The sequence below is a fragment of the Sylvia atricapilla genome, chromosome 22, assembly GCF_009819655.1.
Source record: "Sylvia atricapilla isolate bSylAtr1 chromosome 22, bSylAtr1.pri, whole genome shotgun sequence".
NCBI classification, from domain to species: Eukaryota; Metazoa; Chordata; class Aves; order Passeriformes; family Sylviidae; genus Sylvia; species Sylvia atricapilla.
In genome coordinates, this window is record NC_089161.1 from 3151820 (window position 1) to 3175872 (window position 24053).

The following is a 24053-nucleotide window of genomic DNA, read 5'->3' on the forward strand; positions in this document are numbered from 1 at the left end:
GCTGGGGAGTGTATAATTCCCATTTTTGCTTTAGGAAATTTCTAAGTGACATGATTGAACATCCACCAATGCAAAAATGAGAGATCAGGGCTGCCAAAGCCATTTTATTTTTCCATTCCATGTGCAAGTCCCAACATGGGGATGTATTTGACACAGCAGCAGTTCAGTTAGAGCTCTGAGATATCATTTTTACCAGGTGAGAGTCAATCTGGGGGTCACCCTGGCTTAGGGAAAGGGGTGAGTTCACACCAGTGCTCACCCATGCATATAGGGGACCTACAGACTGCCAAACGAGAACTGCTCCAACTGCCTGTATTTTAGAAGGTAAAAATACGTGGGTGGGGCAGAAAACTCCAGGAGGGTCACTCTGAGCATCAGTGCCTGTATTCTGGGGGGACAGGGAGTTTAGCAGTGTCAGCTGGAGTCAGCTCTGAATGGATCTGAACTTCCTCAGCAAGAACAAAGCCACTGCTCAATCACAGTAACTCTCTAGGCACACACAAGGTCACAACAATTCCCATAGGGATGGAGGGTGGCCCTGAAATGCATGGGGACACACAAATCTTGCAGTTGTCTCAACAAATCCCTTAAGAATGGAAGCTGTGCTCATGCCTGAACACAGAAACCGTCACTTTAAAATGCATCCCTCAAGTTCTGACAGCAATTAAATGCTTCTGACAGCAACTAAATGTTCACAGTTGCTCCAGATAAAAATACAATTCTGCAGAACAAGATGTCAGCAAAGTGCTTTGGCATTTTGACTCCAGGTTGTACCCAGCAGAGGACCTCAGTTCCACACTGTCAATTACTGCATTTCTCTGCTACCAAAATAATGATCCAGATGAAACACCAGGAGGAAAAAGTGATCTTGCAGAAAAACATGACTGTGATTGTTTTAAACATCATAATGATTTTCTCTACTGCGTTCTGACATCCAACACCTTCTCTGCTTTCAGTCCACGTTTGAAGATGCTGCTCTTTCTGCCCAGGCCTAACACTGATGATCTCTGTTAAGGATGAAAGAGCCCAAATCTCCTTGCCGTATCTCATCAGACTCTGAAGTCATTGCCTTCCCAGTAGGATGCTCTGCATCTTTTCTTTAAAAACCCAAACCATCTCAACTGTGCACCAGCTGCGTCGTTGAATATGTGGGAAAAAAAAAAACCACCAAAAAAAAAAAAAAGAAATGGAATCCTCTACCAGCTCACACAGCTGCTAACGGATCACAGTCAGCAGAGAGGCAACTGTGGCCAAGTCAGTTTTTGAAGGATAAAGTACTTTCAAGTTCCCATCTGTGTCCACCACTCGCACCTGCTCCACCACCAAGGGCAGGTTCATATTCCCTGGTCCACAGAGAGCATCCAATTCCACATCTGAACCAGAGCCTTCCCTGTTCTCCAAGGCAGATCTGTTCAGCTCTGCAATTTTCTGTTAAAAGCAAAATACAGAGAACAACATCAATTCTGTGGCAGAGAATGAATGAGAGGGAGTAACAATACTGCTAAAATACAAATCCCCTTCTGTGTTCTTCTCAATGCATGTGAATAATGACACATTTGGTAGAATCCCCCCCAAGAACAGAAGGACGTTTTCCTGAACTCCCTACCAGGATAAGGGTGTCCATCACATCTTTGCAGATCTGTAAACTGGTATCACTCGTCACTTCCAGAAACAGGTCCCGGGTCTCTTTTCTAATCTGTAAATTTCAGAGATGAAGCAAGTCAGGAGTCAGAGCAGCTTACCCACAGCCCCCTGGACTCATCCCAGTACACACAGCTGAAGACTTTCACTCAGTTTAATCAGGGGCAAAGCTCTGCTGGTTTTGACAAGTCAAAAACCATATTCTTGCCCTTCAACAAAGCCTTTGCACAGGTAGGCTGCTGCTTTGGAACACAGTTCCAGAGGTAAAATTGTAACTCCCAGATCCCTCTCAGTCTGACAGTGGAGCCCATATGATGCAGACTGTAAGAGTTTACACTTGCACTACAAGCACAAGTTTCACAGAACTGTTTATGTCTTTGAGTTATCTCTCAATAGAAAGAAACACAGCTTAATTATTAATGTATTTCCATGAATGAGAAGTACCTTTGTTTTCTCACTATTGGTTATTGGTGGGAAGGAGATCACAGCACCTTCAGCATCCACCAGGCACGGGTAGTTGTCTTTGCCATCCAGCAGCTGCAGGTACCTGCCACGAGAAACAAAGCAGCAAGAAGTGAGCGACTGAGAGAGCAGCTGGACACAATGGCAAGAAGTATTGACAAAAAGGAATGAGTGTGTGACCTCTGCACCAGCAGTGAACAGCACAGGGCAGGGCCACATGCTGCTTTACAGCCCATCTCCTACTACGTCAAGTTCACCTCATCTGTGCTTCCCTTAGCTCACAGCACGTGCACCACACACCCTTCAACATTCTCTGCTTTCCCTTCTCTCTGCTATTCTAAACAGATCCTCAGTGCAGCCACCTAAATGTATGTGAGAAAACCACAACAAGGTACTGACCTGTGCAGCCCAGAGACGTTCTGACGCTTCTTCTGCTTCCGCTGCTCCTCAGCCTCCAGCTGCAGCTGGCGGAGAAGGTCCTTTGCCTTGATCTCCTTCCGACCCAGGGGCATGATCTGCACCACACAGGAAAACAAAACATTTGAATTCAATTGCACTCAAACACCAGGGTTACAACACTCCCCTGTAAGTAAGTCAATATTTAAACAATATTCCTGCATGGTGTCATGCCTTTCTCAGCATGGAAATACTTTCCATTTCACATGGACTGCTGTAACACCCACTTGAAAAACAGGCTGAGTCGCTAGTACCACACCAGGCACATGGTACAGCAGGACAGCAAGGAAATCAGTATAACCTCTAAAGTAAAGCTCCTGGAGTTTGTTTTCTAGGCTCTGTGGGGTAAGAAAGTATCCTTAAGCCCTACCTTGAGCTCATCAGGAGGCTGAACATCGTATGTCAGAGGAGCTTTGACCAGCTGCAAGTCATGGGTGGCAATGGTGGCCACTGTGCGCTTCTCACAGATGTCCTCATGCAGCTTGGTCTGAAACATAACGGATGCCATCGAAATAGATCAAAAAGTCACTGTGATTTACCCCTCCTACGTGCAGATTTTTCTATGTTTAATGTTGCCAGCGCTACCAGCCAGGTGACTGAAACAGAGCCCTTTCCCTTCACCTACATCTCCATCACAGCCCAAATGCAAAGGCAGGAAAACCTGACAACACATGACACATTTCTCTACAGGGAAACCATGTCTTAAGTCAGAAAGTAATTCCAAATACTCAAGTCCTGTAACCTGAAAGGAGCTCCCACCTGCCACCTAAGGGACAGGTGAGCAGCAGGCCCAGGGACAGGTCTGTGGGCAGGACACCTCATCCAGAAAGCTGGGTGTGTAACATGGTTCTAACAGATTAGGGAAGCTGGAGCCAATCCAGAGGATCTTTACACATGGACATGGGGTTATTTTTAGCTTTCAACAGGTTCCACAGCACTAACAAGCTTCTGTACAGTCACAGCACAAATGTGAGTGTGTCCACTGCCCTCACCGCAATACCTAAGCTCTGATGGGTCCTTCCCAAAAACCAGTTCTGCTGATTTCGGACTGACTGGACATGTGCTGCTGGCAGGGACGACTCAGCCTGCACCCTCACACCTGGGTGAGGAGCTCACCCTAAGTTTCACAAACTCATCTGCTGGAAGGGGCCTAGAACAGTCTATTTCCAACTCTGCCAGCAATACTCCCATTCCAAATGAGTACCACGAAGCTGCAGCTGTTACCTGCATGGTCAGGAACCTCTTGAGAGCATTTCCTGGCTTCAAGTTCACTCCTTTCAGCACACAGCACACAATGAAGGCTCGCACATCTTTGACACCTGGGCTCACTTTGACCACCAAAGGCGCTGGGTTCTCAGAGACGTGCAGAACCTTCACCAGCAGCTTGCTCGCCTCTTCCACCTCATCCAGCTCCCCATCTCCACCGTCCTTCTTCTGCTGCTTCTCCCTCTTCTTCTTTCTGACATCCTCTCTGGCACTTTCGACCTTCCCTTTCCCGCGGCCCCCGGCCCGTAGGTACTCCAGAATAGCCTTCGTCTGGCACCCATTGACCATCTTCTCCAGCCGCTTGTCCCTCAGCTGGTTGCCCCTGAAGTTGGCCTCCTTCAGGCGGGGGCAGTCGGCCAGCGCGGCGGGCAGCTCCCGCAGCTGGTTGTTGGCCACGTCCAGGCTCTGCAGGAGACAGAGATGGGTCAGGGCTGCGCGATGGGGACCCGCGCGGGGCGGCGGGCTCGGCTCCCACCTTGAGCGCCGGCAGCGCCGCGATGTCCGCGCCCAGCTCCGCCACCTCGTTGTCGGCCGCGTCCAGCCGGCTGAGCAGCGGGAAGGGCGCGGCGGTCCCCGCGGCGGGCAGGAGGCCGCCGGGCAGCGCCCGCAGCCGGTTCCCGGACAGCAGCAGCTCCTGCAGCTGCGGCGCGGCGCGGGCGAGCCCCGGGCCCAGCTCCCGCAGCCGGTTCGCGCTCAGGTTGAGGCTGCGCAGCTGCGGGAAGGCCGGGGCCGCGTCCCCCGCGCCGTCCCCGGTGCCGCCGAGCGCGGCGGGCAGCGCCTCCAGCCCGTTCCCGGACAGGTCGAGCAGGCGGAGCGCGGGCAGCGGCCCGCCCAGCCCCGCGCCCAGCCCGGCCGGGCCCAGCGCGTTGCGGCTCAGCACCAGCGTGTGCAGCGCGGGCAGCGCGGCCGCCACGCCCGGGCCGAGCTCCCGCAGCGCCGCGCAGCCGCTCAGCTCCAGCGACTGCAGCAGCGGCAGCGCCAGCAGCGCCTCCGGCAGCCGCCCGCCGCCCGCCGCCACCCGCTCGGCCACCGCCGAGCCCGCCAGCGACAGCTCCCGCCGCCGCTCCCGCGCCGCCGCCTCTAGCTCCGGCCACGGCCCCGCCGCCGCCGCCGCCATCGCGCCGAGAGCCCCGCCCGGTGCCGCCGCCCCGGGGCCGCCCCCGGCAGCGTCCCGCCCTCGGGGAGGGTCCGGCCGCCGCCCGAACCCGCCGCGGGAGCTCAGCAGCGGGAACGCGGCGGCACGGTCCCGCCGGGACGGGGCTGGGCGCTGCTCCTGGATGCAGTGATGCCTTAAACAAGGGTAAAATATAGAACCGCATCGCTGCTGAGCCGCGGGTCTGCCCCAGCGGTGCCGCGCGGGTCCAGGAACAGCTTACACAGGTAGAGCTTACACAGGTAAAACTCAACGCAGGTCCAGGTACGGCTTACACAGGTAAAACTCAACGCAGGTCCAGGTACAGCTTACACAGGTAAAGCTCAACGCAGGTCCAGGTACAGCTTACACAGGTAGAGCTTACACAGGTAAAACTCAACGCAGGTCCAGGTACGGCTTACACAGGTAAAGCTCAACGCAGGTCCAGGTACAGCTTACACAGGTAGAGCTTACACAGGTAAAACTCAACGCAGGTCCAGGTACGGCTTACACAGGTAAAGCTCAACGCAGGTCCAGGTACAGCTTACACAGGTAGAGCTTACACAGGTCCAGGTACAGCATACACAGGTACAACTTACACAAGTAAAGCTCACACATGTACAAGTCCAGTTACAGCACACACATGTACAGCTCACACAGCTACAGCACACACTGGTACAATTGACACAGGCACGGCTCACACAGGTCGAGGTCCAGCTCATACACATACAGCACACACTGGTACAAGTCACACAGGCATGGCTCACACAGGTACAGGCACTCACAGGTACTCACAGATTCTGCAGGAACCACAGCCTCACCCCACTCTGTACTGATTTCCATTGCAGCAGGTGGAAAATGCAGACACACTCTCCAGACTGGCTAAAGTAATTTATTAAATATGTGCAATAAAAATAACTGACATTTAATATACAAGTGACTCCTTTTCTTGATAAAATCTCTCAGATTTCAGTATCTGATTTGTTCATCCAGCACTTAGGAACATGCAGTCACTATAAATTGCTCTCTTGGGGTAGTGGAACACCAAGAGGTTTTTTGGGATGAGATCAACCCCTGCATGCATGGACAGGGGCTGCTCTGGAATCATCTCTGCAGTGTCACATGAAAATGCCTCAGCTGACACTCAGGCACAGTTTAAATGGACAGAGATCATACAGAAGTTCAGGTCCCTGAGCTCAGGACCACACTCTTTTCCATTGTTGCCAAATCCAGGTTCCAGTCCAACACTTTGCAGACCTTCTTTCACTGCCCAGTCTTGCACCTGTGCAATGAACTTTCTCTCGAATATTTTGCTCAAGGTTTGGTGGCACAGCACCAAACCTCACACTGTTTTTTACTCCAGTTGATTTTGCCACTGCAGCAAAAACAGGTTGTAAATTAAGGAGCAAGCCCAGTAAATCCACCTTTAAACATGACACTAGTGGTACGACTGTACTCCAAAGGGTTCCTTTCACATTTTAAAAAATTGCAATTTTATCACTGCTAAGTTATTTCCTAATTGCACCACAGAGTAGTTTTCATCCGTACACTTCTGAGCAAGATCAATGGTTATTTAGAGATATTTATTATTTATTCAGCATACAGAATCAGGCTCTCAAACAGGAACCCATGTCACCAAAGGGAAAATAAAAATACCTATATATATGTTCCTAATGTGTGTAAGTATTGAGATATGTATTTGGAAGAGCTAGAGAAGCAATTTAGACAAAGATTTTTGAAATCCAAACACACTAATCTACCAGGAAAACCCATAAGCTGGTAGGCAGGCTGCAGGGAAACTAGAAAAACTGTATTACAAAATCAGCTCTGTATATACAAAACAACATCACAACGTCACTCCATGGGAGCAAAAACCCCCGAATTTCCCCTCGTATTATCATGATCACCCACTTTTGTGCCCAAGGTACCAATTCCACACTGGAAAGCAACTGGAGTGTTACAGGTAGAGATGTAAGAATTGCTGCTTTGGTACAAAGCTTCATGCCTTGAGTCTTAATAGACTTGGTCTCTGAAGCTTTTAAAGACACGTGCTCCAGTCTGTGGATGGTTATTTTAATCAATATCTAACTAGAAAAGCTCAGTATTTGAGCTGAAAGTGCACTGAACCAGGCAAAAACATCTAAACTTACTAATTCAAGCTCTTCAGGGCTCAACCAAGATTATTTTTCCATTTCTGTGAGTGGCCATTTCTTGGAGATAAAGACTTGGAGGGTTTAGTTTAACCCTCCTGCCACGTGGGCTCATAAGGCACTTGGTGCACAGTGAGAGAGGCCACAATGTCCTGCCCCCTCCTGCACAGTGGCAAAACCCAGGAAAACATCCAACCAGCCCTCTGGCTTTTCCATTTGGTGTTAATTCCTGGGATTGTGCTGTGCTTTGGGTACAGCTCTGCTGCTTTTAGAACCCTAAATCTGACATACAAATAAGGCCAGATTTCCCCACATGTGGCTCCTGTTCCTCGAGCACCTCAGGGGACCCAGGGAAGAGATATCACTCCCCTGACAGAATTAATGTGCTAGAACCTATTAAATTACAGACAAGAGATTGGAAAAGAGAGCAGTTATCTATCAAAATAATGTTTTTGTCCCAGAACATTTGGTATTTTCAAAATGAGCATTCCTAGGAGCAAAGCCCAGTACCGCAGTGACAGCAACACCACGGGGATCACACCAGGCACTGCTCAAGGCTAAAAACAGCCCACACAAAATATGATACAAGTTGCCCACAATTTTTAAATAGCCACATGCCCAGTTATTCAGACAAAGGAAGAAATACTTGTCCTGTCATCGCTTTGAGTATGTTTTGCCAGTGCTTTTATTTGGGCCCCCTCGGGCTCTGATCTTGCTTCCTATTGAAGGAGGTTGTAACTTTGCTCCTGAAGGACCCGGCTTCCTTAAATAGTAGCCACCTACTTTGGCTGTGAAGAGAAAAACAGAGATCATTATTGCAAGCACATCTAGTCCCAGGAATTTAAAACCAAGACCGCCCTTCTGATTCCCAAGATTTGTTAAGTCTGAATGACTGAAGCAACTAGAAGCTGGCAGGCACTGAGCCTCAGCATGTTCCACACCAGCAGTGGTCAGGCTGGATGGTCAGGGTTCCTTTCCTATCTCTAGGGAATATCTATGGAATCGGAGCTTAACCAGGCAGGCGTTGCTTCAGTTTCAAATTCTAAGCAGCAACAAACTAACAACTGACTGGCATCTCATTAGCCAGCACAACCACCAAAGCTGAGGACAGACATGACTGTGGATCCAGTTTAACTCCAGAAAGTGCTGAGTTTAACCCCTATGATTCATTTAGGTCAGGTGGAATGGGCAATTCCACAGCTCTTCACAGGAACCTGGAATAGTGACATGCAGATATGAGCAGAGCACAGCTCAGAGCAGGTAAACTCCAAACACACAGCTGACTAAAAAACTCCAGAGTCTGAAGGAGGAAAGGTTTGGATGTGACTGGCCAAAAGTTCTGGTGCTGCAGGCAGTTTAACTTCTGTGTTCTGGAAATGAAAGGATTTTCCACGTCCTTCATAAAGGCAGCTGTTGAAAAACACACCACCTGACATCATCAATGTCTCTTTGATGCTGAAAATGCTGCACAATGATAAATCTGTCAGGTTCCTGAGTCTGGACTGGAAAGGAAAAGCAGTGCACAGCACTCACTATTCAGTTCACCCTGTAATTAGGATCAGATTAACAACCTTTGATTGGACACTAAAAGCTAAATCAGGCTCTGGTTCCCTGTGTCAGCGTTCAGGAGCTTTCCAGAACACTGTTCAGCTGATAGTTCTATTCATGGTTGTCCTGTTCTGCAGAAAAAAAAAAACTAAACTGATCAACTTACCAAATCTGCCAGTTTTCCCCACCAGCTGAGTTTGTGTCCTCCTTTTAACATGACTATTACTGCATGATTTTAGGAATTTGCTTCCCAAGCACACTGCTCCAGCATAAGAACTAACACTTAGTTCACCCAAATGCAAACCACGAGTTGCACAGACCCAGCTCTTGGGGATGAAACACTTTCCTTAAGCAAAGCCAACAGAGTAGAAAGCATAAATGTTAATATCATTAATTAATGTCTTACCAGGCTGCACCAGAATGGTTTTGTTCATGGGGGATGTCCTCCGCTGGTTCATTTTACAGCCATCTTTGTCCATCAGGTGAGATTTCCAGGCCTGAAGTCAATTACAAAGAAGTGATAGTAGAACTCCAGCAAGATTAGCCAATGTCACATGGGCAAAATTTTAACAGTGTACAGACTTATATCAACATCAATTTAATCTGCTTTTTCAAAGTAGGAACTCCTTGCTATGAAACAGAAATTAGTATCTCCATTATTTTAATGTATCTTGAAAGGTCCATCATATTAAAACAACCCATAACAAACATCTGCCAATTCAAAGGGTGGCCTCACCTCTTCTCCAGGGGGAAAGTTCTCATGGCACAAAGGGCAGTGGTTTGCCACATTTTCTGGTTTGGCAGCTGTAATTGTTTGAAAAATAATGTAAAAATTAAAAAGAGAGGATAATTTCAGAATCTGAAGGAAGAGACATACAAGAAAAGAATTTGCATAGCAAGTAGCATAACACTACCCCAAGTCTAACTCAGTTCCTGCCCTGTTATCATTAACTGCTCCCAAAAAAGCCCTGTGTTTAATCATCTCCATCAAAACAAGATGAAAAGGAATCTTGAAATCCAAAATCACATGGATTGAAGGAACCTTAATGATCATCCAGTTCCCCCTTGTCCTGTCATTCCAGCCCCTCGTAAATAGCATCTCTCCACCATTCTTGCAGCCCCTTCAGCCCCTACTGGAAGGCCACAATTAGGTCATCTCAAAGCCTTTTTTTCTCCAGGCAATCCCAATTCTCTTGGCCTTTCCCCACAGAAGAAGTGACCCATCCCTCTGATCAACTTTGTGCCTCTTCTGAATTCATTCCAACAGGTCCATGTCCTTTCTGTGCTGGAATAGTGCTGAATCTACAGGGATAGGGAAGAGACTTTCCAGTCTTTTCACTCACCCTCCCCACACACATTCACAGAGGCCAAGCACTACACAACTCAGGCATTTATCCCAAATCTTTTCCCTCCTGAGGATTTACTTAGATGCTAAGTCCAAAACACAAGCAGCCTGATGTGCCAAAGATCCCTGGTGTTTGAAAGTCTGGACCTCTGATGTTCCACCTTCCTGTCTGGAGCTACTCACGATGGCAAATCCTGCTCTTTATGTGCCTGGGCAGCTCATCCCTGGGCACAGCCTCTCTGCAGCGTGGGCACTTCCCAAAGCTGTCCCTTTTGTCACAGTCAGTCAGCAGGTGCTCCGTCAGGCTGGCGATCTCCAGCATCTGCAACACAGCCAGCAAGGTTTGTGCGAGCTAACAGGGATGGGATTAAAATAAAACATCAGTTTAGCCTCACCTTCCCAAAACGACAAAGAGAAAACTCCATTTCAGTCCACTTATTAACTCATTTTCTAATGCTGCTCTTTTCCAAAAGCACTACCCAAACCACACGGGTGTGTTCAGAATTCACCTGCCCAAGTGTTAAATATCTTGCAGTGCCTCTAAACCAGAATAACAACAGTTCACGTCTTAGTAGGTCTGGGAAGTTCAGTCTGACCTGTTTGCAGTGCTCACATCGGGTTAACATGGGGCAGTGCTTCCAGTAATGCAGATCCAACCCTTCCTCTGTGAAGGACTCGTTCCTTTCACCACAAAAAATACACAAGCTGGGAAAAAAATACAAATATCAGTGACATCAGAGAGAAATGGATGGGCCCTGTTCCTTCTGTTCCAAGCTGTTCTCAAAAACAGCCAATATCTTGAAGAGTTTCTTTTCCCTGTGTAGAGCTGAGCTTAGGATGGGGCAGGTTATAATTTAGGGTAAATACAACGATAGAGCATTTTTTCTTATTGACTGACTAATCCCACGGAAGTTCTGAGAGCAGCTCACCAAAACTGGCTTTCCTGGCTCCAGAATTTCCAAGAGCTTCTTCTATGCCCTCCCTCTACAACATCGTATTTTCCCCTTATTTCACACTGGCAGTTGAACTTTAAACCATGGCTATTTCTTATCCCACAAGCAAATACTCAGGAAAAAAAAGTACAAAGTCACACTACCCAAGAACTTAAAAAAAAAAAAAGCACCTAGGATTGCTTGGTGATAATTCCAAACCTGTTAGAAGAGATTTCAGTCTTTATTGTTTCACTGCTGAAGGTATTAGCTTTGATCTACTGGAAAAACGTTATTACTGTTAGGAGCTCGCAGGTGACACTAAAGGCTTAAGGTGATTAGAGGCTCATCTCACTTACTTATCCAGGTAATTTGCAACAGAGGAAAGTTCCTCCTGAATCTCTGCTGCTGTGGCCCGGGGGCTTTCATATACATGGTAACCTGTAAGGAGACAACTATTAAACCAAGATCATATTTTAATTCATCTACATTTCTTAACTCTTATTTGAAACTACCTACCTTGATTCTGTGTCTTCTGAAAATCAGATTCTTTCTCCTATCGAACAAAGAAATTTAACTCAGAAATTTGCCTTCCAGAGAGAAAGGGAACACTTTATATTCTGATTTATGTCTGGAATTTAAAATCTAGAAGCAGAGCCAATGCACTACAACGTTTGTGCTTCTGGTTCTAGGGTAAACCTCTTGTATTAAGGTATTATTTTATTTATAAAGCTATTATTATATTGTTATATTATAATAATGAATCCAAATTTTACACTCTTAGGAAAAACAACACCCCAGATTTTAAGCTGAGTTGATGAGGAGAAAAATCACCCAGGGTATGTCTGGAGTTTATAATTCTTTTTAATTAGACAACACCAAAGTTCATTATCTAAGTCCATGATATCCAAAGATCAAAGTATTAAAACAACCTTAAACTGAAACATGCTCACCCCTTCAGCTTCAACCTCTGCTTGTAACTCTAACTTTAGAGCTGATGAGCGGCCTTTTAGAACTTTCATTTCTTCCTTTTTCTGTTTCTCTGCTTCTGTTGCTGCTTTTCTCTGTGCCTGGCAGGAAATACTCTGTCAGTTCCAAAGGCTTTGGAAGCATCCCTCATACACAAGAGATTGCAAAACACATCAGCACAGAACTCATGGTTGATGCAGGACAGGAAATGTCCTGCTTGGTTAAGTGATGGGTGTGATACAGTGACACCTCCCTCTTCCCTAGTTCCTCTGCACTATCTGAAAGAAACACACAGCACAGCCTTTGGGCTTACTGTTCTCAAGGACTGATGGCAGAAAACAGCATTTGTGCATTTTCAAACTGCTTGCCCATCTCAGTATTCTTTGCTGGGTTTATTCCCAAGAGTGAGTATAGGGAACACACTTAGCTTTCCACACTAAAGAACATGAACCACACACCCGAAGACACTCTGCTACCTGTGTCTAATCCAGCCATGAAATCAGGATACCACTCAGCCAAATGCCATGTCTGAAGTGGCCCTGTATATTCTGCCCCTCATTACATACCCTCAGTTCAGTTTCAGAAGGTTTCCCATCGATTTTGGCAAACCCCTCCAAGAGTGTTTTGTAGCGCATGGTCTTGCGGGCGCCGGCGTCGTCTGGGAGATATTCCAGCACAGCTGCCCTGTGCTCCCTGTACATGGCAAAGATGATCCTCAGCACCACCTCACGCACTTCCTGGGCCCTGTGCTCCAAAGCTCCTGTGGCAAACTGGAAGTAATCAGAAAAAAAATGACATCTCTCTTTTCTCACATTTTTAGGGATTGGTTTATTAGTCCAAGACTCTCCTGCAGCAGGAGAAATCTTCCCACTCAAGAGGTTTTTGCAAGCACTTTTTAACCCATTGGTTGGGTTTTTTTTTTTCCCCAGATATTAACATCTAGCTTCATAGAATCCCAGGATGGTTTGGGTTGAAAGGCATCTTAAAGTTCATCTCACTCCACCTCACACCATAGGCAGGGACACTTCCTACTAGACCAGGCTCCTCCAAGCCCTGTTCAACCTGGTCTAAAATTACCAGCACTGTTGATCAGGGGAATACACCTCTTCAGGAATTCTCAAATACTCAAAAAAAAAAAAAAAAGCCAGGCAAGCCCCCAGAAAACCATCAGAAAATCCTCCATGTGCTGTAACCTCGACCTCTTACCTTCATGACACTGTTGATGGTAAACCCAGAGTTTTCAGTCCCCATGGCTCCCAAGAGAGATTCCACCAATTCCACGTGACTCATTGCCAGGTGTGTTGGGGAGTTTGGTTTTAATGTTTTAACCAGGTGGACTGGAATAATCTGGAGAGATTTTACTTCAGGGCACAGTGCTATTTCCTAGAAACACACACAGTCAGTGAGCACGCAGATGCTGGATAAGGACAATTACCTGTCTCTGCAAAGCAGAGTTTCCTCATCTCTGCAGGTCACTTGCAGTAAAAAACACAAGAGTCACATCTGCAGCAGCAGCAGGTACCCCAAGACTGCTCCAGGTGACCCTGATTTGGCAGGGGGTTGGACTAGATGATCTCCAGAGGGCCCTTCCAACCCCAGCTACTTTGTGACAAGTTGTGATAAGATTCTGTGATAAGCTGTAACACTTTCCAGCAGCCAACCATGGTCTCACAGTCCCCTCTGATCAGGTGTTTCTCACCTATGAGCTCCCTAATTTGAATGGAAACACCCACCTGGATGAAGGTTGAAGCCAGAAGACGAAGACGGGATGAAGAGTCTCCTGTTCTAGAAAGCAAATGTGGCAGGGTATTTTCCACACATTGAGAAGTTTCTAGCTTCCCTAGTTTGTGTTTTGGTATATATTGGGTAATGATCATTTTTAGAAGTTTCAGGGAAGCCTGAAAAACCTAAGTTAAAAAAAAGAAATAGGAAACACTGAGCAAAAATAACACAGAGCCCTGTTTTCAGACAATACAGTAAGATCCATTCTTAATGTGGAATTACAGTAATACCCTTAATGGAAGCTACCTCAGACAACTGCCTTCCAGAAAACCTGTTGCTAGGACTTAGGTGAAAGGCTTCAGAAATTGTTTCATAAAGAGTACCCTCTCAATTTTCTTCTTTTCTTCGTATTTAAGGTTTATTTGAAGCCCAAGTGTCCTTCAGCTAAGTGCAGCCCCTTGAGCTGGAAACTAGAAGTTACTTCATTGCTGTATTTCAGCTTTCACAGAGAAAAAGGATCAACCCTACTACATCAGCTCACAGCTCAGCCCAGGACAGTTTTCTCCATCTGTTGTTTAACGCCAGACACTGCCCAGTTGTTTTAGGAGTTTTGAGGGGCTTGGTTTTGATCCTAGATTTATTCAACAGTAGACTCATAAACTATTTGTTCCAAGCATCCTAACGCTATGGTTCTGCAGTTTTGTCTGCCAGTTCTTCACTGGAGCATCAAACCTATCCCAACTTACTGAAGACACAGTGTCTTTGATGGCTCTCCTCACAAGGAAAACAGCAGCCCTCAGCATGTTCCTTAAATCCTCCTTTGGAGTGTGCACTGATGCTTCCATCAGGATCTTGTACACAGTCAGTAAAGCGTCTTCTCGACACGACCAAGTCCTGGAATACGCTCCTGAAACCTGAGCACAGAACAAGTCTATCTCTTAAAAGGTCCCTACAGATATTTCAATACATATTTAACATTTATATAGAGAGCCAGCCTCAAAAGAATATATGAACTGAAGCGTGAAAGCCCCAGGTGTTCCCCACAGGAATCTGGCTTTATTAAAAGCACACATTTTCCAGGAACAGTGAGGCTTTCTCTCACTGTAAAAGACAGTGGCAAATTATGGCTGTTCTGGGTCCATACTCTAAAGCAGTCTTCTGGATCCTGTCTGCTAATCAGCACATCAAGTATCAATCATCAAAGCTACAGATTTGCAGAAATGTTGTAAACATGCATCCACAGAGCCAAAGTCAAATTTTAAGCTCAGATTTTGAAATAGCAGCTCTGAACACATAAAAATCCTCTGAACTCTACACAGAGCACCATAGCCCATGGGTTTTTTTGCTGGGTTTTGGGTTTGCTGTACTGGTTTTTACCAAAGTCTCTCCAAAAACTTCCACAACAGGGCTGGCTTCCCTCAGTGCCTTCTTCATGAGTGGCTCGGGCTCCCCAGTATTGCCAGTCCTTGGAGTGTCACCCATGTCCTCTTCAGTCACCTCTGGCTCAAGGTAGGACACAGCTTCATCCACCTGCTTGCAGACGGTCGGGAGAGGCCTCTCATCATAAGGTAAAAACTCAATCTAGCAGAAAAGATAAAATTTGTTGTTCTGGAAATGACTCAGATGTGGTTTTATCACTAATTAGATTCACCTCAGTGCAATTTTCTCACATAAAAGCAGCATCACTCCCCAGTTAACCATGAGGAAAAAAACCACATTATTTGGAAGGTTAGACATCAGATTGCTTCCTCTGACAGGTTTCTGCAGTAACAGAGAGAACACTACTCACATTTTCCTTGGAAAACACTTCCTTGGAGGTTGTGGGCTGAGTCCGAGGAGAAATAGGGGACTGGTAGGGTACAAGAGGCTCAGAGGAAGTGAGATCCACCAACTGCTCTTCCAGCATAGGCTCTGCCCTCTGGGGCTCTCCTTGGGGTGGCTCTGCAGCCTCAGGAGGGGAGCTCTTGGGGCTCTCAATGCCACTCACAGATCCCAAAGGCAATTCGAGTGGCTTTCGGATCTGAAAAAGGGAAGAAGATTTTTACAGCAAGGCTCAAAATGTGCTAAAATCAGCCAGCACAGCTAAAACGAGCTTCTGGAGATTTCAATTAAACACTGAACCTGGCTCACAGGTGTGTCGTCATTCCCACTGGATGCAGCTTTATTAAACAGTCAGAAAATAATTCTGTGTGGGTCCGTGTGTGGAGAGATTATAAAACTTCCTGCTCTGAGAACACTATATAACTGTACGTATAAAAAAAAATCACATGGATTCTGTATGGTTAGCCTTGATACCAGCCTAAGCCTCCTCCACCCCTCCAAAATAGGAGAAAGTACCTTATTCATCTGCACCAGATAGTCTTGAAATTATGCAAAATATGCAAAATGCCATTTTCTTGAGACCTCGAGGGTTTAATGGGATTTATGGAGAACTAAGCATGTTCATAAAACACCACACTGAGAGTCTCAGGTTGGAGAAATCCACAATTCAAACAGAAAACTGAAAAGCTTTAGTAGATCTCAAAATTTCCATTGACCTGTAAATAAAGTTTAGTTGCTCTGCCATTTCTACATAGAACACCCTCCAGAGTTTGGACTAACAGTACCCACCAGCAGCTGTGCATCCAGGAGGTCATGCAGCTCCAGCTGCTGGTACACCTTCAGCCTGTACTCATCCATCTGCTCCTTCTTTTTCTTGGCAAGGTCATAATCCTCCTTCTCCACCGCATAACGCTTCTCCACCTCGTACCGGCCCAGTCGTTCGCCCACCTAGGATTGGTAAAAACCACCTTGGAGTCATCTTATTGAACACTCCTTGGAATCTTCTCACTCTACTTGTTCCATTGCTTCCAGCCAAATTACTCAGTGAAGCAATCTGATTTCAAAATTATTCTTTTGGGAAATACATCAAAAATTGTTACGATTCCATATCAGAAATTATTACGATTCCACACAAACAGCAAGGCCCTGATGAGCCACTGGAGCCCTGCTCCACTTAGGTGTCAAAAGATCTTCCAACAACACCTTCTGCAAGTCTGCAATGGCCTGCTTGAGCTTCTTGGCATGGTCATAGCACTCGAGACGCACGGCTTCCCGCTTCTTCTCATCCAGCCTCCGGATTATCTGAGCCACTTCTGGGTCCTGGTACATGTCAAAGGCCAAATCGTCCAGAGGTGAAATGGAGTCATGTTTCCTGAAGGCATAAAATGAACAAAGTAAACCACAGCAAAGCAGGCTTCTCTTTTCATTAGCAGGGAATTAAGAAAACACAGAGATCAACAACTGCTTTACACCAAGCAGAGGTTTTGCCAGGGCATATGCAAACTTACCCAAGGTAAGTTCCATCTAAGGCAGGGTCATCTGATTTGATTCCCAAGTAGTGATCTATCAGCTTCTCTCTGGAAGGCTTTGAAAGGGTGGAAAAAAAAAACATTCACCAACATCAGGTGTGTGTTCAAGACAGAATTCTGACTTGCCACAACCAACATCAGCTCTGCAATGTAGAACACTTATGCTTTGGGGCACACTGATGTCCCAACTAATTACATTTTAATTTTTGTATTCCCATATTAGGCTCATATATATAAAAAATTAATGCAACACATCTCTGCTGAAGCAAAAAACTGGCACAAGAAAGGTTCACCCCATTACTCCAGGAACCTGTACTTGAAGAATGGGAGCACAGTAAAAGGACAGGGATGCTTTGGACTTACACTGGTCATGCTGTCATCGCCATAGTCTGCTGGATCCCCAATGATGTTCACAGCTACCAGGGCAACCTGCAGAAATTCACAGGAAATGGCAAAGTGTAAGCTCATTCCTCTTTCTTGGAACAAAAACCAGGGCCTGTGGTCAGGAGGGTGATATGGATGCAGAGAGAAGCACTGAGTGCCAAATGTGCCTCCTGCTCCATTGATAATATGTCACCAAATCTATGACTCCATTGTGCTGGAATGAGTCCCAGAAGAAGTGAGGCAGCTGTTTGTGTGTCTGTACCACTGTGGCTGTGCAACATCTTCACTTAATGCCACAACAGGTCCAAAACACTCAGAGTGGCTTTGTGACCCCAAAGCTGTTCTCAGACGGAATTCCTTGTCCTCAATATATACTCTGCTGTGTGGACTAAACCTCAGCACAAACAAGAGTGACAGAATATGCTCTTGACTAGTTTATTCTGGATGAGGTGCATCCACCTGATCTCAACTCACTTCTAACCTTTTATTTGTATTTTGTGCTTTAAAACAAACTAAAATAAGCACAGGAGCTTTCAACCAACATTTTTTTTAATTCTACAAATCAAGGGAGCAGATTTCTGTCCCTGCTCTTTACTATGGAAGTGTCATCTGGGTTACCAGGTAAGGACTTCTAACTCACCTGCCCATACAAGTTGTATTTGTTGACATAATTTTTATGGAAGATCAGCTTCAGGTACTGGCCAACTGCATCCATGTACACAGATTTCAGCTCTCGGGCTCTGAAATCAGTCTTCTCATTGTCTGAGAGAGGGACATAACTGGGAAGGAAAATGTAACACATGAGCAAAAGATACATCCAAACACACAGGTGGATTTCTGACCCTCAGGTTTAAAATGCCCTCATAACTGAAACAGTGTGTGCTGTCCTCTGACAATTCACCTGCATCTCCAGCTTTGTCACAGATACACACAAGTCCAGGGTCTCTCACAAAGCATCACTCACAACCCTCTGTGAGTAGTAGTATTTTCCCCTGAAGCTTTTCTGATTAAAACAATAAACAGATCCAGAACTTTCTGTCTCACCCAAGTCTCTGAAACCTCTCTGACTGATATGGAGCAAAGTATTCAGGCAGACTTTCACTGATGTAGAACTCAATTTTGCTTGCAATCATGTACTGGTGAGCGAGCAGCTGCAGCTTCCGGATCCGACACCTCTCCACCAGCTGCAGGATGATTTCCTGGGGGTACTGACAGAGCCTGAAAGAGACACAGTTTCTGAATTCAATCATCATTTTAATGCAGACTTCACTTCCAACTTGAGCAACACTTAATCATGGAACTTTCAAGTTGTTAACTGTAAGCCAACATTATAAATATTTTAAGAATCCCAAGACTAGAGTGGAAACACTTTTGCCTTCTCTTTACTGCATGCATGTGTTCAGGTGCCCTGCACATGTTTAGAAGATGTACTGAGTCAAATGGATTTTTCATACTAAACCAAAGCAGTTGAAGACTCCAAGACTGCCAAGAACAAACACAGTTCCCATTTTCACTTTCCAGGACTTTATTTGAATACAATGCAGCACCTTTAGGTACTTTTTTCCCTCAGGATGAGGGTTCCATGGAATTAAAGTAATTTTTCTTACTTTATCAGTTCGGCGTGGGATACTGTAAACTGCTCTGACTATGCATTGGTACATCTGCCACTCGCTTTAAACCTGGTGCTTCAGAAACTCAGTGCTCCAAGAGCATCCCTCACAGTACCTGGGCGATCGCCACCCGTTCACTGTCGGCGCGTGAACCATCAGCTCCCGAGCACTGAACCCATCCTCGTGTCCCGACGAACTGACCACGGTGAAACCGATCTTGTGTGGCATCCTGGGGAGCTGAGCTGGTCACAGCCACGGCCTTCAAGCTTAAACTCATCCCTGGAAGGATGACAAAAAACCCACTGAGGCACTACAGTCAAAGAACTGCATCCTGTGATCTGTCAGGAGATGATTAGTGCAAATATATATTCTCTATAATTAGCATTGGCACCATAAATGTTCTTTTGGTGAGGGTTTGATTAGTGCTGAGCGAAACCAGGATTTAGATCACCCGCAGAGCAGTCAGCCAATAAATTAAACCTGCTTATCCAAGATGGACCTTGAAACTAAGAGTTCCAAATGCATATAGGCGCAACCTGTACCAAACCTGTTACCCGCACCATGCTCTGTGTGTTGGAGTCAGAGGAACAAAAAGCAAAGCACAAGGTCAGTTTAGTCTCTTTAGGAAAGCCACGCACCCACGGCGGCTACTGCTGGGCCCGAAAGCACCGGTACCACCGCTGCCCACCCCGGGCCCTGCCGGTGTTATGGCACCAACCCCGGCCCCGTCCCTCCCTCCCTCCCCTCGCCGGCCCCGCAGGAGGCGCAGGCCCGGAAGGGTCACGGCCGCACCGTTCGGGGGGACAGGCAGGACGGGCGGCGGACAAAGCGCGCGGGGGCCTAGCGGGCCGTCGGGGGCTCCCCGGAGCGGAGGGAGAGCGGAGCGCGGGGAGAAGCGCCGGGCCGGGCCCCACCTGGCTCAGCGCGGCCCCATCGCCGCTCTCATGGCAACGCGGCCCCGCCGCGCAGGCGCGACCGCCCCGCCGACCCCGGGGCGCCTGCGCGGGGCGGCACCGGCCCCGACACCGACACCGGCCCCGGCCCCGACACCGACACCGACACCGGCCCCGACACCGGCCCCGGCCCCGACACCGACGCCGACACCGACACCGGCCCCGGCCCGGCCATGGCGGAGCCGCTGCGGCCCTTCCGCCTGCGCGGGTGCGCCGGCCCGCAGAAGTTCGGGGTGGCGGCCGGGAGCCTGCGCGGGTTGCTGAGGAAGGGCTGCCGGCTGCTGCAGGTGCGGGGCGGACCGGAGGCGGCATTGGGACGGGCGGGCGGCCGTCGGGTGCTAGAGGGACGGGACGATACCAGCCGGGGGATGCCGCTTACAGATGCGGGGCGGATCTGCAGCTGCTGGACGGGACCGGGACTACCGGGTGCCGCAGCTCCGGGCAGGAGCTGCCCGCTGGGACGCGTGCGGAGCTGCAGCCGCTGCGGTTGGGGCTGCTCGGAGCCGGGGTCCCGCCCGCCGCTCACCCGCCCGTGGGGCAGCTTCCCTTGGCAGGCAGCCGCCTCTGCCTCTACGAGGACGGCACGGAGCTGACCGAGAGCTACTTCCGAGCGCTGCCGCCGCAGACGGAGCTGGTGCTGCTGGGCCCCGGGGAGAGCTGGCGGGGCTGTGAGTGCGGGGCCGGGCGGGGGGCGCGGGGGCAGCGCCGGCCCCGGGGGCTCAGCCGGTGCCGCCTCACCTGCCCCAGGTGCCAGCGACATCGAGCGGCTCCTGGCCGCGTTCTGCAGCCAGCAGGGCGCTGTGGTGGAGGCTGCACGAAGGCTGCTGACGGACGAGCGGGCTCCCCACAGGCAGAAGCTGCTGGCGGATCTCATCCACAACCTGAGTGAAAACATCCTGGCCGAGGACAAGGAAGACGACAAGAAATGGTTTGAAGGTGTGTTTGTTGCCGTAGGAAGCTGCTGTGGGGCCCCCAGGTCTTGCTCTGCTCTGAAAAGTCAGTTCTGTCAGTTTTGTTGCTCTTAAAGCAAAGGAGCTACTCTGGCTGGTGGGATTGGGTACTTGGTCAGGGGTTCAGTTATCTCTTCCATTAGCACAGCACGTTTCTTTAGGTTTCTTTAAAGTTTATGCACATTTACTATCAGATAATCTTTTTTATCTTTATTGCTTTAATAAAGATAGCTCTGGAACCTATTTTCCCCCATTAATATAAATCTGCATTTACGATGTTTTAATGATTTGCGGGTAGTATATGGATAACTTGCACATCTCTGTCAGCTATCCATGCTTTATGTTCTCTTTACACTCTGCAAGTCTCCCTTCCCATTCCCAACCCATTACTGCAGTTATTCCTCAACAGTTCTGTATTCCCTTCACAATCTCTTGGTGTTCCATATAGACAGCAACAGGAAACATATAACAATACCAGCTACTGCTCTCTCAGCAGATGCTCTACAGCATCCTTTTAAGTGCTTAAGAGCAAGGTAGCCCTGAACCAGTTAAAAAAAAATGTGAATTTAAAAAACCTGTACAACTTGAGTCAGTGAAAAGCCAGGATGAAGTCCCAGCTGGGTGGGGCTGTGCTCAGGTACAAAATAATCTCATTCCCTCCAGGGCTGGAGTCTCGGTTCAAGAACAAATCCAGCTACCTGCGGCACAGCTGTGAGAGCAGAATGCGGGGCTACATGAGAGAGGTAAAAGTTTCTGTTGAAGTAACTTGTGTCAAACTTTAACAGTAATTCTGTGGCTGTAGGAATATAAAGTACTTCTACAGAGTAACACTGTGATTGTAGAAAAGAGCCTCAGGCTGCCACAGGAACTGAGGAGTGATTGCTGGGTTTCCCCCCTCTAGGTTAGTGGTTTTATTTCAAACGTTCATCCTGCAGCACGAGATGCCTACAGAGGGATTATCGACCTGATGGCAGATAAACTGAAATCTGTGAAGTACAACGGGTGCTACTTTGACAGAAGGGAGGAGGAGGAGGCAGCACGTCTGTGCACCGCAGAGGGGTGGTTCTCCTGTCAGGTACCTGCAGCCTTCCTGAAGAATCACAGAATGGTTTGGGTTGGTAGTGGACCATAAAGATCATCTCATTCCACCCCTGCCATAGGGACACCTTCCACTTGCTCAGATTGCTCCCAGCCCCATCCAACCTGACCTTGGACACTTCCAGGGATGCAGGGACAGCCAGAGCTTCTCTGGGCAGCCTGTGCCACGGCCTGCCCACCCTCACAGGGAAAAATTTCGTCTGAATACCTGACTTAAACTTCCTATTTTTTAAGTTTGATCCCATTCCTCCCTCAACATCAGAGGAAGGAAACAGCTTCCTGGGTGCAGTGTCAGGCTGGGGGGGATGCGGGGTGCAGGATCTTTCTAGTTCACTAGCATGTGGCAGGACCACACTGGGGTGACAAGTGTGACATCTTTCACAGGGACCTTTTGACAGAGATGACTGCCCGTGTAAGCATTCCATCAACCCCTACAGCAACAGGGAAAGCAGGATCCTCTTCAGCACCTGGAATCTCGACCACATGTATGTACAAAGTGTTAATCCAGATGTATCAGCTTCGTGGCCTTCACCTTCATCAGAAAGGTTTAGCCTTAGTCCCTTCTCCCCGCTCTGCAGTCAGCTCTGCTGTGAATATGTTGTGAGAAAAGGTGCTGGGATGCTGCAGCTGTTCTGAGAACAAAACCCTGGAGACAGATGAAATGTTGCTTCTCATTAGCTGCTTTGCTTCTGCGCAGATTTTCTTTGTATGGAAGCAAACCCCTCCTCACTGCACTACCCATGTGAATTCTCCTCTCTGGCAAAACCCCCTCTGACCCATTTCAAATGTTGGTGTGAAGCAAACAAGATTTGCTAAACTAATTTCCTTGGGGGGAAAAGAAAATCATATGCCTAGTTATGGAGAAAGATTTCCAGTTCTGCCTGGCTCTGAAAGAAAGATGGAGGCTTGATTATTCTGAAAAAACTCCTGATGGCAATATTGTCTTCTCTTTTGTGTCCCCAAGAATTGAGAAGAAACGTGCTGTTGTCCCAGAACTGGCAGAAGCTGTCAAAACACGAGACGGGAGAGAAGTGAACTGGGAATATTTCTATCAGCTGCTGTTTACCCTGGATAATTTAAAACTCGTACATATTGCTTGCCATAAGAAAACCAATCATAACCTCAGCTGCGACAAAACCAGAATTTACAGAAAGAGGAAGCAAACCTATGAGATTTCCTAGTGCTGTCTCTGGAGGGGACCTGCTGCTTTTTTCAATCATGTCAGTCTGCTGTTTCTAAATAGCTCCTCCAATTTCCTAAATAAGAACTATTTGACAGTCCCTGGCACAAGATTGGCTGGGTAACCCAACCAGAGCCTCACAAAGCACACTCCAATATCCCATTTAATTCTCCTCTCCTGTCTTCCCACTCCTTACAAGCTTCCCTCAGCTTAAATCAAGTGTGATAAAGGTACAGAATGAGCCAGAGGCTGACACTGATTCTACCCTGTCATCTCTGGCCAGCATTGGCCCAAAACTCACAGTACATGGAAATAAAACTCAGACAAAACATTTCTCAAAAACTAACCTGCAGGGGCTCATGGACTCCTGTTCCTCTGCAGATTAAGCCAAACAAAGAAGGATTTAGAATCATGTTTTACTCTGTGCCTTTTGCAGGTAGCAGCCACTGTATTTCAGGAATGCCAAAGGTGATTGAGCAGCAGAGCTGCCACCTCACCTGTGCCAAACTCCTGCCCTCATCCCCACCTGCCCCTTGCCATTGCTTCAGAATGCATCTCCGAGAGAGAAAAGCAAGGCCATGGCATATCCCCACATTTTTACTTTTCCCACCTTTGTTTGCCATCTTCCCTGCTGATTTCCCTCTCCTTTCAAATACTTTCTGCCTCTTCAGCCTGAGATTGCTTGATGCACCACCAGCAAGGACACTGTAATGATCATGTTTACAGTCATTTTTACTGACTGCCTTGGAGAATATTGCTGTGGTAAAACATTTCCTACCTCAGGCAACAAATCAAGAATACTTTAATTTTTTACTTGAATTTTTTTTTAATACCAGCTGAAAGCAACTGAACTTTTGGGATTGTCAATGTAAAATCGTGTGAACTTTTTAAATAAAAAAATGCCCCCA

The 24053-nt window shown here is 47.6% G+C and overlaps 3 protein-coding genes across 6 annotated transcripts; 1 reads left to right on the forward strand and 2 right to left on the reverse strand.

Annotated features, from left to right (window-relative positions):
* Positions 1 to 77: 77 nt before the first annotated feature.
* On the reverse strand, positions 78 to 4942 carry LRRC47 (leucine rich repeat containing 47). Its single transcript, XM_066334226.1, has 7 exons — positions 4301 to 4942; positions 3784 to 4230; positions 2930 to 3046; positions 2503 to 2618; positions 2086 to 2188; positions 1607 to 1696; positions 78 to 1428 (listed from the first exon to the last, which is right to left on the reverse strand). The coding sequence occupies exons 1-7, from the start codon at positions 4940 to 4942 to the stop codon at positions 1216 to 1218; spliced, it is 1728 nt and encodes a 575-aa protein (XP_066190323.1). The 3' UTR covers positions 78 to 1215.
* Positions 4943 to 5836: 894 nt separating this feature from the next.
* CEP104 (centrosomal protein 104) lies at positions 5837 to 19950 on the reverse strand. Of its 3 annotated transcripts, none has more exons than XM_066334232.1 (22): positions 19879 to 19950; positions 19080 to 19243; positions 18399 to 18572; positions 17995 to 18133; positions 17334 to 17399; positions 16950 to 17026; positions 16645 to 16813; positions 16231 to 16389; positions 15410 to 15640; positions 14998 to 15150; positions 14367 to 14534; positions 13632 to 13805; positions 13105 to 13281; positions 12465 to 12668; positions 11883 to 11999; positions 11449 to 11485; positions 11289 to 11370; positions 10597 to 10705; positions 10184 to 10322; positions 9392 to 9459; positions 9062 to 9152; positions 5837 to 7895 (listed from the first exon to the last, which is right to left on the reverse strand). In XM_066334232.1, exons 2-22 carry the CDS (start codon positions 19190 to 19192, stop codon positions 7762 to 7764), a joined length of 2781 nt encoding a protein of 926 aa, XP_066190329.1. In that variant the 5' UTR covers positions 19193 to 19243; positions 19879 to 19950; the 3' UTR covers positions 5837 to 7761. The 3 variants fall into 3 exon arrangements, with proteins under 3 accessions (XP_066190329.1, XP_066190327.1, XP_066190328.1); XM_066334230.1 differs by having other exon boundaries at positions 14998 to 15201; XM_066334231.1 differs by lacking the exon at positions 19879 to 19950 and adding an exon at positions 19749 to 19820 and having other exon boundaries at positions 14998 to 15201; positions 19080 to 19236.
* DFFB (DNA fragmentation factor subunit beta) lies at positions 19909 to 24053 on the forward strand. Of its 2 annotated transcripts, XM_066334234.1 has the most exons (8): positions 19909 to 19999; positions 20068 to 20204; positions 20459 to 20585; positions 20665 to 20853; positions 21531 to 21610; positions 21769 to 21942; positions 22350 to 22450; positions 22930 to 24053. In XM_066334234.1, the coding sequence occupies exons 1-8, from the start codon at positions 19909 to 19911 to the stop codon at positions 23144 to 23146; spliced, it is 1116 nt and encodes a 371-aa protein (XP_066190331.1). In that variant the 3' UTR covers positions 23147 to 24053. The 2 variants fall into 2 exon arrangements, with proteins under 2 accessions (XP_066190331.1, XP_066190330.1); XM_066334233.1 differs by lacking the exon at positions 19909 to 19999 and having other exon boundaries at positions 20002 to 20204.